This window comes from Vipera berus, assembly GCF_964194415.1.
Source record: "Vipera berus genome assembly, chromosome: 11".
Taxonomy (NCBI): domain Eukaryota; kingdom Metazoa; phylum Chordata; class Lepidosauria; order Squamata; family Viperidae; genus Vipera; species Vipera berus.
Window position 1 is genome coordinate 17931433 of NC_138214.1, and position 14579 is coordinate 17946011.

Genomic DNA, 14579 nt, shown 5'->3' on the forward strand with positions numbered 1-14579 from the left:
CCCCCCCAGGTGTTCCCTGGGCAATGGTGATGTCACTGGTTAATCCTTTCAACCCAGAAGCGCCTTGGTAAGCGTGCTTCCAACATGAATGTAGTAGTAGTAGTAGTAGTAGAAGAAGAAGTAGTAGTAGTAGTTATTGTTGTCAGGGATATTGAGGGATTTCTGAGTTGTCATTCTGGAGTGGCTGGGTTTCTCCTCTTTCCTTTCTTCCCATGGGCCAGGGCAGCCTCTGGGCTCTGTGTCGTCATTCTTGTTCCTTTCTTTGTGCGGAGCTGGTTAGTGCAGCGCCTTTAAAGGGGGGGGGGCAGCGTCAGCAGGAGACCTCCCGTGAGGCCCTGCCTTTTGTTCCGCTGTGAAGGGTGGGCTGGCTTCTTAAGGATTCAGCTCCTTTTTCGCTTGCGTGGTACAGGAGAAAGCAGAGCGCCCTCTCTGCCCCCCCCCGCTTCTAACTTCCAAGATTCAACCTTATAGCCAGATTCAGTGGAAAGGCGGTGAGCGCCACATGTTGGGCTGGAGGAGGGTGAGGTCCTGCCGTGCTAAGCCTGGCTGCTTATGGCAAGGTAGCTCCCCAGCCATGGACTGTCTGGTCACCCTGCCTTCTTGAGGCTTTCTTGGGTGAAGACTTCCCAACCTGTGGCAGGAGGACAGGTGCCGTGCCCAGGTGCGGGTGGCTGCATGGAGGACGGGTGGCATCTGCTGAGCTCCTCTTGTGCCGTCCTGCTGCAGCTTCTCTCCACAAGGCCCGCTGCTTTGGGAGCATTTCCATGTAACTCAGAGCATCAGTGTGGAAAAGGACTTCTGCAGCAAAACTTACGCACGCAGTCATGGACCCGGACGTCCGTGGGCTCCCCATCCCCAGCAGCAGCGATCTGTGCAATCTGGCTTGGGGTGCTGCCTGTGGCAGCTTTCTGTTCTGGAGAAATGTGGAAAGCCACGAAAGGTGTTCGGTGAAAGAAGCGACCCTCTTTGGCTCACTTTCTTTCCCTGCTTTTTGTCCAGCTGATTTGGGGGTCTAAGGCGGGGTGCAGCAGTGAAAGCAGCAGCGCTGCTGCTTGAAGGGAAGAGGGAAGGGTCAGCCATTTCTGGGGGATGGGGATTGGGAGAGGCAAGGCTGCTGAGTTAAGCCAAGATTCCCAGTGTCTGTGGTTACCAAGGCAACCTTGGATGCTGCTTTGGCGCCTCGTGTAAATCCGTGTCGGTCCTTTGTCTCTAGGGGCCTGAACAGACCTCTTGCGATTCAAAATGCTTTCTGAGAAAGAGCCTGAGGGGACGGGAGGAGGCATCTGAAGCCTCCTTGTCTAGGCTGAACTTCTCAATGGGGCCTTGAGTCTGAGCGTGGGGGGGGGCTGCCTGCTCCCAGGGAGAGCCTGGCCTCCTTCCCCCCTTTGTCCGAAGGGCTTTTGCTCTTGGGTGGGTGAGGGGCTGGCGCTTCTGGTGGCCGTTGGGAAGAGCAGAGAGAGGGTCGGAAGAGAGGGGGTGCCATGGGGCTGGGCGAGGTTCCAATATGGACTCTCCAGAACTCAGCCTCACCCTTAAGCAGCAGCAGAAGCTCCACAGACGTTCCAGGAAGCCTCTCCGTGGAAAAGGATGTCGCCTTCCTTTTTTGAGTTAAAGGGCTCTGGGTGGTTCTTGAGGCAATTCTGGTCGGTTTGCCCATAAGGCTGGCACGTCGCTTGTGCTCTCTTGCCCACTCAGCCCTGCCCTGCCTGCTCCAGAGAAAGCTCTGCTCGAAAGGGCTGTCTGAACTCGTTTTTCTTTCCTGTCCTCAGAGCAAAAGTGGATTGTCTGTTCCTTCTTTCTTTCTTTCTTTCTTTCTTTCTTTCTTTCTTTCTTTCTTTCTTTCTTTCTTTCTTTCTTTCTTTCTTTCTTTCTTTCTTTCTTTCTTTCTTTCTTTCTTTCTTTCTTTCTTTCTTTCTTTCTTTCTTTCTTTCTTTCTTTCTTTCTTTCTTTCTTTCTTTCTTTCTTTCTTTCTTTCTTTCTTTCTTTCTTTCTTTCTTTCTTTCTCATATTTCCCTGGGAGATTTTTCCCCAAGTGGCTTGGCCTTTGGGGAGTAGAGAGGGTTCAGAGAGAGCTCTTTAATGTCAACCCAACATCAGGAACACCAAAGAGCACCTTGTCAGAAGCAGTTGCTATGGTTTCTTTTGTTGCCTGTTTCTCAGTTCTCCCAGAGGCCACATGGTGCTCAGGAGATATAGTTTGGCACATGTTGCCCCCTCGCCCCTGCCTCAGTGCCACTTGATGAGGCTGCCAACAGCCCCCCCCTGCAGTCGCGGTTCAAGTGGTGAGTGAGTCAGGGCAACTTGGTGGCTCAGCTGCATGGCTAGGACAGTCGGTGCCACTCCAGAACTACAATACTCAGCACCCTTAGAAGCCTGGCCATGGCAAGGTGGCTGAAGGTTGGAGTTTGACCATATCTGGAATGCCAGAGATTGTCTCCCTGAATTTGTGAAAAGGTCCTAGAGTGGGTCGTTTGACCTTTGCTGTGGATACCTTACAATTTAATATTATTTAATGGTAAACATATTTTATCTCTCAGTTGTGAGAGTTTGGCACAAGCTGGGTGGCTATATAAATGTTTGAAATCAGTACACATATAAAATGAGGTATGCCTTTCCAGGCAGCACTGATGGATGGGGATTGAGGGAATCGGGGCTCATTCCGGGCTGTGTGTGTGTGTGTCAGTTCTGTGTTGGTGTTTTTAGCAATATGGATGCCCCTGGTCTCCTGGAGGACATGAGATTTTCCTCTTCACCTTTGTAGCAGAGAGGCAGCTGTTGTGGGTCAAGGCTGGGATCCAGTGTGGGGAAGGCCTTTTTTCCTGTCGGCAAGGATGATGTATTGCTTGGATTTTTCTTTCCACTCAGCTTCTCCTTTGCACTGAAGCCCTCACCCTGTTATGCTGATAAATGGGATTGATATTTACAGGCTGCCCACTGGGGGATTGTGGGCTAAGGCTTACATGTGGGAAGTTAGCACCTTTTTTCAATCAAGGGTGCAACTGAGCAGGAACCGGTTTCGTTCCTTGAAGCTTCGTTACTGTTATCCCTTGATCCATCTAAACATTACCTAGGCATACGAGCAAGACCTGCTTCCCGGGGGACTGCATTGCTACTGCCAGGTCTAGAGTTACACTTTTCTGGGAATGAGCCAAGAGATGTGTCTTCCCTCCACGAGTAATAATCTTGGCTGTCTTTTGTGGCCCAGGACTGGAAGCACGGCAGGCGCTTCTGGCTTTGGGGACCAGGAGGCTGCCAACCCAGTCCAGATGGAAGCCCACACATTGCAGTCTTGTGGCTGGAGTGGAGTGTCAGGCCGCACGAGGAAGTGACCTGGGTAAAGCACGGCCTGTAGAGTGGGGGAAGAAAGGGCAGCCAGCTGGGTGGTGAAGACACAACTCTGAACAGAAGATGACTTAATCCATTTCTATTGTATTATTTCTTGCCCTAAGTCAGGGGTAGGCAACCTTGGCTCTTTTATGACTCATGGACTTCAACTCCCAGAATTCCTGAGCCAGCATGGCTCAGCTTGGAAACCTCTCCCATTCCCCTCATCATGGCTGGCTCAGGAATTCTGGGAGTTGAAGTCCACGAGTCATAAAAGGGCCAAAGTTGCCTACCCCTGCCCTAAGTAATGTTTGGAGGGTGCTGTTTATTACAGATTTGGGGGGCTTCAAGTCACTGTTGACTCCTAGTGACTCCCTGGACAAATCCCTGCAGTTTTGGGGCAAGATTTTTAGAAGATGTTGCCCAGCTTAATTTTTCAAATAGTGTCTATTTCTCCGTGCTGGAGGCAATGTGCTAGGTCAAATGTATTTAGATGTACGTAGATCTTCGGTTTCATATTTCCTACTTACATTTCAGGATGTGGTACAGTAACCTGTGGCCACTTGGACCAGATTGTAGGGGATTTTTGCCTCAGGAAGAATATTTGTGATGTAAAAAACACTGGTGTAGCGAGAACGCTTAGCATGTACTCTGGCCATATAATATTTCATTTACCAACTTTGCCAGGAAGGAAGGAATTTGACCAATCTGCGTGGAGACGTTGTTGTAATTCGATTCCAGTAGCAGTCCTGTGCAGCTCTAAGAAAATTTGCTCAGTTGCAGAAAATACCATTCTGTAGGTCACAGGAGGTGGTCTCGGCTGCTCCGTGGCCAGAAAGAGGGCAGCCTGGGAATGTCCCCTCCTGCTGGTCAGCCGCAGACAGTGGGAAGCTCTCAGGCATCTCTAGGAAACCATGCAAACTCTTCCCACCCAAAGCTGTCTGATTGGCTTGCTGGGAGGGTCCCGACCCTTGGTGACCCCCTGCCAATGGCCACAGGAATCATAGTCTGCTGTGCTGTTGTCCACTCCACTGCTGGTGGTCTCAGGGTCTGCTTGAGCCTTTGGGGAGTTTGGTAGCCCAAACACTTCCTGAGGAGGAGTGGGCACCAGAGGACCACAAAGTCCTGGGCTGCTGCATGGGTGTGGATGGAAGGGGAGAGCATGGCTGCTCTGGTTTCCCCAGAAATCAGCTGGGTGAGCAAGGCCTCCTTCGGGCTTGTTCGGTACCTAGTCAGAGCGAAACTTTTCCTTTATCACTGCATTCCTCGAGATGGCGGAGCTTGCCAGGGAACAAAGCCCTCCGCGTCCTCAGTCAATGCCGGAGCAGCAGAGCTGGGGCTGCCTGTCAGTCGGTCTTGGTTTGGACAGAAGGAGACAATCCCTCTCTGAGGGTTAAGAGAGAAAAAACATCAAGAAATAAAAATGCTGGGAGGGCCCAAGGGAGGGGGCGGCCTTGGGATGACGGTGAAATGGGGAGGGGGTTCCTGGAAGGCTGCTTTTCTCTCTCCCCGCTTTCAAGCTTCTCACCTCTGCCCCCCCCCCCGTCCCCTCCCAAGCAGCAGCAGGGAAGGGGGGCTCTGGCAGAGCCGGTGGGATCCGCTCTCGCTCTTTCCTCAGCAGCTCGGCCAACAGAGCTCCCCGACTCGCTGACCCGGCGCAGAGGAGGAATCGGTTTACAGGCCCTGCAAGTCCCCTTTTCACCTTTCCCATCAGAAAACTCCTCTTGAAACAATGAGGAAATTGGATGCTGCCAGCTGGTCGGTCCCAAGGCTGCTTATTAATATAGACAGATAGATGAATAGCATATCCTGGATGTAATTTACCTCATTCTAATTTTTCTAAATGTCCTGATGGAGAAAACGTGGAGGCTTCTTGGTAGTTGTAGTTCAGAGTCCTATCAGGACGTATCTCTGGCCCTTAACAAAAACCTGCAGGTGGGTGGATGGTTTTATATATAGATGATTTTTCACTGTCGTCATTATCATTGTTCGGAAACGGTGCAAATGGGCTCTTCATTTAAGATTATGGGCAGTTATTAACCACTCTGGTCCAGTGTGGGATAGTGCATCAATGTCTTTTTGACTCCCATTTTAGGCTGAGGGGCGAGAACTGGTCCGGATTCATCTAGTTGATCTCCAGGCCTAAAGGAGTATTTACGCTGCAGGAACTGTTACCTCTATGCAAACTAGTGTATACGTGATTTGATTTTTCCACATTATCACAAAGTCACAAAGCAGGGGTTGCAGCGGTACTATACTCTTCCTTGCAATTGAGAATTCCGCTTCTACCCGACACTGCCAGAAAGAGCGTGCCTAGAAAGCCCTCGGAGGTGGCAGACATGGGAGGGTATTGCAACGTCAATTTCTCCATTATTTATTGAAATGTTCCCACTTCAGGATGATCTGAATGCGCCATTCTTCTTTTGCTTGAGAGGGAGGCGGCAGTTACATGTGTAGATTTACAAGATGTGTTGTAAATCCATGGCGCCCTACAGTTGACTCTTCCTTTGCTTTGTTATAGATGAGTCTTTTTACCAGTTTTGCTTTTTATTGTGTGGACTCTCAGAGATTCCCCCCCCCCTAAATGAAGGACCTGTTGACAGTATAGCAGAGTTGGAAGGGACCTTGGAGATCTTCTTGTCCAACCCTCTGCTCAGACAAATGGCTGTCCAGTCTCTTCTTAAAAACCTCCAGTGTTGGAGCACCTACAATTTCTGGAGGCAAATAGTTCCACTGATGAATTGTTCTCACTGTCTGGAAATTTCTCCTTAGTTCCAGGTTGCTGCTCTCCTTGATTAGTTTCCATCCATTGCTTCTTGTCCTGCCTTCAGGTGCTTTGGAAAATAAGTTGACCCCTCTTTTTTGAGGCAGCCCCTTATTGGTTGGAAAACTGCTATCATTTCATTCCTAGTCCTTCTCTTCATTAAACTAGATATACCTGTTGTTGTTCCTCCACATGCAAGGTATTCCCTACCTGGTTGTCAGGCTTCTAGTTGTGCTTTCCTGTGCAAAGATATTTCATTGCGTAGGATCAGGTTCTTCTGCTCATATACGACCTTATTTTCCTCTTTTGTTCACATGCTGTTCAACCAGTCATACTCTCTTGGCCTTAGGAAACAGGTGATGGCAAACATCTTCTGAAATCTTGGCAAGAAAGCTGCAGGGAATTGTTGAGGCAGTTGCCTGGAGTAAACAAAGACTTGAAAAAACAAACAAAAAATCACAGAGATAATCTATATGGTTGCTAGGAGTCAAAATCACTTCATAGCACATAATCATTCAATTGGTACATATGTGGCTCCTGCTAAGCTCGTGTATAATCTCTAAGAAGTTCAGAATGGTCTCTCTGTGTGCATGTGCCAATTCACAAATTATTCCTTGTGAAGAGCTGCATCTCCATGTTAATGGCCAGTTCTTCAACAAAAAATGAGGGTGCCCTTCTTTACTTTAGCTGTTTGCACATTTTGTGGGACCATCTCCCGTGAAAACGTTCTCAACCTACTTGTGTGTTCATTTCATGCAGGAGACAAAGGTGATTGTTGTATGCGTCTGTTTTTCTTAAATATTATAATAAAATCTATACGGTGAAATAGCTGACTTGTTCTTCCTGCCTACATCTCTGCTTCACCAGATGGGGGGTTTCAAGCAAACAGATCCCCCCACCCACACTTTTAACTGATCCTGTAACACATTTGGGCCAGCTACAGTCCTGCTCCAAGTGAAATAGTAGAATACGTCGTCGTCGTTCTTTCAGTGCTTTGGTGAATTTGTAGTACATTTTCAGGGAGGGATGGAACAGCAAAATTCTGCTCCCTCCGCTCTCTTTGTCTCAGAAACTCAGCTTTCTGGGAATTCCTTCTCCTGGTATAATCAGTAAAAAAAAAAAACAGCAGAAGAGCAAATACGGCAATTACTGAAACAAGAGACAGATGGAGATAGACAAGCCCACTCCAAAGAGGGGGATGATATTTTTATTCTAGGACAAGGAAGGAAGATAAACGCAAGTGAAAAGAATTTAAACCTTATTCTTATAAAGGGCCTGGTCAGAAAAGGACAGGAGGGAAATCCCCGCCTAGAGAACCAGCACAAAGGGCCGTGGGAAACACCTCAGAAGGACCCTTGGTGGTGGGTGGTGGGTGGGGAGAAGAGCTTTCAGGCCTGCCTGCCCGAGGCTGTGGCTGCAACCTCGCCTGGCTTCCTCCGTGGGCTGACCGGTGGCTTCATTGCTCCCTTCTCTCCTGGAGGCTTTCTCCTGACCAGACAAACATAGACCTGCTAGAGACAGGGTGCCTGTTTATTTTTCCTTGGTTTAAATTTCAAATTGTGGATGGTGAGAGAATGAATTCTGATTAAAGTGGCTGAGCAGCGCCCCCTCCTCTGCCCCCTCCTCCTTCTTGAGGATAGCACGTAGCTGTCTCTCGGTGGTTCAGAAGGTGGGACCGGCAATGCACAACGGCAATGCACAACGGTTTTTGTCTTCCCTGTGATGCTGTTTCAGCAGTGGTTTTGCTCTTTTTAAAAGTGGGGGGGGGGAAGGGGCTGTGCTCTGTTTGGAATGGTTCTTGTAAGAGGAAGTCAGAGGTCAGGAAGGACATAAATCTCCTCTGGTTTGTTCTGGTTGAGGCCCTGCAGGTGAGGACCGGTAGAACCAAGCTTCCTTCTGTGTCTGTTGGGTGGCCGTTCCAGCTGCTGGGCTCCTTCGTAGCCTCTCCAAAGACAACAGTCTCGACATAGATGGCCTGACCATTCCTAGTTTTGGGAGTGGGGGGAGAACAGGGGGGCAGCAGGGGCTGATTGGAAGAAAGAAGTTGTGATGCAGCATCTTTGGGGGAGAGCAACCTGTGGACGGGGAGAGTTGCGGATCTCCCCCGAGCTTCCGGGAAGCCACGAAGCAGAGGGTGGGAGAGGGTCTGCATTAGGAAGATTCCAAGGCGCTGCTGGAGTGGAGACCCCCTTCTGGCACAGACATTGGGGCGGGCAGAGAGTTCCACCCCTGCTGGACTTCCCTGGGTGGCTGGGCTGCTGTTTCAAGATCAGCAGTTGACATGGTGACGTCCGTCGGCTTCCGTTGATGCCTCACCCAGCTGATCTGGTCTGGCTGGGCTTGGCCGGGCAGATCCAAGGCTGGGGGGCGAGAAGAGCGCGTTGGAGAGGCCTTCAGGGGCAGGCGTGGTGGTGGGGAGAGCGCTTCCTCCTCCTGCCAGGAAACCTCCTCGGAGGCCGAACAGAATCTGGCTGGTTTGCGCTTCTTTTCAAGGACCGTTCACCCTCTGATTTTTCCTGCCTGCCCATTTTAATAGAGGAGTGTGAAGAATACTAAAGTCTTTTGCAACAGAACGGGATTACGGCGTCCTCTAACTTCTTTTGTCTACGGATGCTGCCCAGAGTTTGGCTTTCCTCTTTTGTGTTTGAGAATTCTTCTTGTTCGGTCCCTTTCAAAAGGCAGCGCATGGCCCCACTTCGCCCGAGGGGGGGAGGGAGGCTGGCACCAGGCGTGGCTCTTCCAGGGCAGCCGCTTTGCAGCTCAGGCTAGAGCAAGCCAGCCTCCTAGAGAGAGGGAGAAACACACCCACCCACACACACCCTCTGTGTACATATGACTCATTTTGTTTCAACGTAAGCAACTTTGTGTGGAGACTAGAAAAGAAGTGAAAAATAGTACACCAAATCAATGTGAACTAAGCAAATAATAATAGTGAGTTCTAGTCCTGCCTTAGGCATGAAAGCTGGTGAATTTGGGCCGGTCTGTCTCTCTCAGGCCAGTCCACCTGTCAGGGCCGTTGATGTGGGGAAAGCTTTAGGAGGAAGAAGAGGTTAGATGGATATGCCGCCTCAAGTTACTTATAAAGTAATTTTTTAAAATCAAATAAAATTAAAAGCCATGTTATAATGTACCTGGTAGAAGTAGTCCTTGCTCACCGACCAGTCATTCAGCAATTGTTCAGGGTTGTGATGTTCTCGAATTTGTGGCCGTAACAGTTCCGGTTATGTGATCACAATTTGGGCACTTGCCAACTGGCTCGCATTTACAGTGGTCAAAACAGACCACGGTCATTTGCTTGTCACAGCCGGCTTCTTTCTGGCCAGCAGTTGGGGGAACCTGGCGGGAAGTCGCTAGTCCCAGTCTTGTGGCACCAGACACAATGACTGTGCTGCTTAGCAAGAGAATTGCCAACCTGTTGCAGCCGGTACGTGAGGACTGTCTGTAAGAAGACTAGCTTTGTCCATGATCTGGTTGGACCCGAGAGGAGAGGCGACCTGTGTCCATTACTGCAACCTGGCTGGACAGAGAAAAGGGGACCCCCTCACGGAGACGTTTCCCGGATTGTATCAGGGAGGCAGCACTTTTTTCATTGAGCCAGAGCATAGCATTCCTGCGTATATACTGCCCCATGGAGCTTTACAACACTCTTTTGGGGCGGTTTAAAATATAGAAGCATTATTGTCGCCCCAACAATCTGGGTCCTCATTTTCCAGACCGTGAAAGGATGGAGGGCTAAGTCAAACTTGAGCCCTGTCAGGATTGAGCTCCTGGCTGTGGGGGGCAGTTTGGCCTGCAGTGTTGCATTCTAACCTCTGCGCCACCAGCGCTTGCTTGTTGCTTGTATGCTTGTTTGTTGGTTTCACATGCCCCCGTCTTACTGTTGAAACAACTGGGTGGCTGCTTGTGGGGGAAATTGTGGGGTGCTCTTACCCAGTGGCCTGTCCGTGGGAGTTGGGCCTGGAGAGGAGGGGAGCCACAGGCTCAGGCCCTCCCAGAAGAAGAGAGAGTGGCTCTGGGTGTAGGTGGGGCAGCGTGTCTGCCAGTGGCATTGTGCTTCCCCCCAAGGGAAGGGTGGGCTGGTCATCGGAGGAGCAGGGAAGCTGTGGGGAGGACAGTGGAGGGGGGGGTTTGCGCTCGTCGCCTCTGTTTTGAAGACTGCAGGCCCAGAAAAAGCAGGGCCTGGGTATGGCTCAGGGCTGCTTCTCGGTTGCCTTTCCCACTGGATTCTGCCCGCTGAAGGAGGAAGTCGGTGCATGTGTGTGTGTGTGTGTGTGACGCCTCCTATGGGGCAGCCATAAGCTCTTCTTTTAGTTGAGCATCAGGCTCTGTCGAGGCTTGCTCTCATTTGGACGGAGGTGGCAGCGAAATCAGGAAACTCACATGAGGCCGTGGTGCCCATCTGCTGCGCAAGCCCGCCCTGCTCCTGCCGCCCCCCTGCGGCCTCCTTAGTTCCAGAAGGGAGCAGGGGCAGACGGCCCTCACCTAACCCTGACCAGCCAGCATTCCTTGCCATTGTCCACGATCGATGAAGCGCGAGTTGAGATTCACCCAGGTGGCCCATTTCTGTGGCAGAGCAAGAGAAAGTAGAAGCGATTCCGGGCAGCGCTGTCACCGCGTGATGCCCTCAAATTCTAGGGTCTGCTCTACTAAGAAAGGTTAATTCTGACTAATTGAGAGCTTTCAGAATTTACCTTGATCTGTTTATTCTGCTGCTGCTCTTTTTTACTCTTGTGCATGATTTATGCCAGTTACACTAAACTTGGGGAGTGGCAAATAACTATGCAGAATACTGGAGCTCCACATCCAGGCCTGGGAAGATCTAATTAACTCTCTCTCTCTCTTTCTCTCCCACACACGAATGCACACCTGTCTCATTTACCTGCTTATGCATTTCAGTGTTCTCCCCTGACTTTCCATCTCCCCCGCTTCCATATTCATACATTCGTACATTCAGGGTGCACCAAAAGTCAGGCCCCCCCTAGAGAACATATGATACGAATTACATTAAATGCTCAAATTGGTTGCCATTTTCTTTACTCCTAAGTGCAGCAATGTTTTCTCTCAAAATTGGGGCCTGATTGGTGGTACCCCCTGCAATCAATCAATCATCAATCAATCAAATCCCTCCTTAGGCATGAAGCCAGCAAGATGACTTGGGCCAGTCACTTCTCTCAGCCCTGCAAAGGAGGAGGCAGGAAGAGCCCCTTCTGAAAAATGCCGGCAAGAAAATGGCAGGGGCTGGTCCAGGCACTTGTCAGGAATCAAGACTGACACGAAGGTGCGTGGGCACATGCGTGCGCATACACACAGACACACAGACCCCTGTTTAAAATAGGGCCTTCTAAACAGACCCCCTCCTGACTCTTTTCTTAAAGGTCTAGGGCAGGGGTAGGCAACCTCGGCTCTTTTACGACTCATGGACTTCAACTCCCAGAATTCCTGAGTCAGCTATGCTGACTCAGGAATTCTGGGAGTTGAAGTCCATGAGTCGTAAAAGAGCCGAGGTTGCCTACCCCTGGTCTAGGGAGTTGAGGCTAAGAAGCTCCGCAGCCCTTCCAAAAGGCAAGGAAAGACCTTCCCGGTCCGCAGCCATGGAGGCTTCGGGCCTGGGAGGGGCCAGGAGCAGTTGGTCCCCCATGCAGATTTGGCACCACAGAGGTTGGGCCATCTAAATGTGTATCCGTTCGCAGCCATGTGGTCCCATGTTGTACCTGCTGAAGCTCTTGGATACCACCCGGGGGATTCTTCGCTCCTGGTACTACTTAGGATTTGGGCAGTTTTCATGCTGAGGCAATCAAATGAGAGTCTTGAGGGCAAAGAAGGCAGGTTGGTGGGGTATCAGGTGTTTGACCCGTCAGGCTGTTTCCTTCTTCAGAGGTCATTAAGAGACCCCCCCCTCTAGTAATTCAAGATCACGGTCTTAGTCTACGTTTATTCATCTACAACTTTAGAAAGAAAACAAATTTTCTCATGGGAAAATTAGAATGAAATGGAATTTTCAAATGAAATGTTAGTGTTCTGGTGCAAAACAAATGCTGCATTCATCAGTTCTGTTCTTGTCAGTATTCTAGGTTTAGAAACATAGACAGACAAAGACAGGAAGAGATGCACTTGAAATGAAAAAAATGGGGCACAGCACTTTGGCAGGGAAACGGGCTGCCCTTGGCAGACTCCGCAATGGCGTTGAGCTGGGAGACACAGAAGAGAAGCCCGGTGGGGGGAGCACCAGCCACCCCCCCTCCCTCCGGCTAGGTGGGCAGCTCAGCTTGCAAACTTCGGAGCAAGCTGCCGTTGGCTGGAAGGGAGGAGAGCTTGCAGGGGTGGCTTCTGGCCTCCAGCTTTGGGCTAAACAGGCCACCAGCACCGTTCAAAGAGCCCTGCCAGGTAGCTCAGCATACTGTGGTGTCCACGTGGGCATCTAGGGTGTGGGACCAGAATGAGGCTCAGAAGGTCAGTTCCTACAGTTTTGTGAAAAGGACAAACAGTTCAGCATTCGTGCAGCAGGAAGGAGGCAGCTGGTTCGGAATAACTCCTGAGGGAAGAGAAACAGCTGACTCCCTTCTTTGTCTTGGGAAGCAGCCCTGAACCCACGGTTGGGCTTTCTAGCCAAGGGGAAGAAGGAGAGACTTGTCCAGAGTGGGCACCGGGATGCCCATGCGCCACCACTACAGGCCTACTGGAGAAAGAGGTTTCACATCCCTTGGGCGTCGGTCCTGGACAGCAGTGACTCTGCAGCCTTTGCCTGGTCGGTGCCCTTCACCTCCACAGACGCTTCCCCTCTCCCTTGCCCACTCCAGTTGCCTTGGCGAATGCTGCTCAGACCTGCAGTCCTTTGGTTGCTTTGTGGGGATGAAAGGCACCCCCCAACTTCCTCTGATTTCCGTGCTGCCCTTTGTCTGGTTGCCAGCTCTCCCCTGCTTCTCTTCTCGGGATGGCTCCATTGCCCTGTTAAACAGGGGAGCTTTGCTTCTCTTTTTGCCACCTTTGGGGCGGAGAGCCTTCTCCGCTCTCTTTTCAAAATGGTTTCCCCTTTCATCCTATTGGAACCTTCTCCGGCCTTTAGCTGGACAACTTTGGCATCTTCAAATAATGCACCGTCCTTAACTCTCCAAAATAAAGGTTAGCAATAACACATCACATTGTTCTCAGAGCCCTTGAAAATGAAAGGGGTCGTCCATGCAGAAATGCCCCTTTTCGCTGGACGGCGTCTCCCTTAGAAAGGACGTTAGGATGGGGGGGGGGCTTTCGTCCCCTCTCAAGCAATGGAGCTTTGCAGTCTTCTCCCTCTCCCTGCCACTTGATGTGGAGAATGAAGAGCCGGTTCCCAGCTGAGGCAGGAGAAATAAACATTTCCTCAGCCCCTTTCTCTTCTGAGGGACGTGAAATCTATTTCACCCACAAAGCCAGTCCATTTCCTGCATCCTTTTGGCCTTAGGCCTTAGGGCCTCTGTCCGGCTCATGTCATTGTCATGCCAGAAGACTGGACCGAACCTTGGCCTTAAGGAGGCTCTAGGCCGGAGCTGACCAGCCTGCTAAGAAAGAAAGGGAGACGCCGAGCAGGCCTCAGGCCAGTGGAGACGGCCAGTGGAGGAAGGGTCGGGCTGCTGCAGGGGGATGGCAACTTTCATTTTTATCCTAAGTTGGGTGGAAAAGAATAAGGTGTTAATGGAAAAATGGAGTCTCCACTAAAGATTTGTTGATGGACAGAACTGAGGGACGAGCATCCGTCTTCAGCCGGTCTTTAAGGGGACTGCACTGTTCCTTTTCCCAGACAGGGAAGGCGATGTGAGCCATTTTGGTTAGCGGTTCAGGCACCAGGCTAGAAAGCAGGAGACGGTGGTGAGTTCTAGTCCCACCGTAGGCATGAAAACTGGCTGGGTGACCTTGGGCCAGTCGCGCTCTCTTAGTCCCACCTACCTCACGGGGGTTGTTGGAGGGAAATAGGAGGAGGAAGGTGTGTTGGATATGTTCACTACCTTGACTTATTTGTAAAAATAATAAAAGCAGGAAACAAATAATGCAGCGCTTGGGAGTGCAGATCTAGTACTTTGATACAGCAGTTGCATTGATGCTCTCCTTATGCAGGTATTTGCTGAATGTAACAACTATAGTGTTAGGTCATAATAAACACAATAAGTTCATTCTGTGCTGATTCCCTTTTTCTTTCCATGTTTTGCAGGTTCGTGTCTGGCACAGGGCTGGTGCTTTACCCAGAGATTGGGGACAAGCTGGACATAATCTGTCCGAAGGGAGATCCATCCAAACCCTATGAATATTACAAGTTATACCTGGTGAAACGGGAGCAAGCAGAGTCCTGCAGCACCGTCATGGACCCTAACGTGTTGGTGACCTGCAACAGGCCTGAGCTGGAAATCCGTTTTACCATCAAATTTCAGGAGTTCAGCCCCAACTATATGGGCTTGGAATTCAAAAGACACCAGGATTACTTTATCACATGTGAGTGCCCCCCCATCTCCCTCTCCCTCAGTGT

General features: G+C 50.5%; 1 protein-coding gene across 1 annotated transcript in view; it reads left to right on the forward strand.

The window, feature by feature from the left end:
• The window catches only part of EFNB1 (ephrin B1), an 81815-nt gene that overhangs the window by 21410 nt on the left and 45826 nt on the right, over positions 1-14579 (forward strand). Inside the window, exon 2 of the mRNA XM_081336555.1 lies at positions 14268-14545. Coding sequence (XP_081192681.1) covers positions 14268-14545 — 278 coding nt within the window. The remainder of the gene's footprint in view (positions 1-14267; positions 14546-14579) is intronic.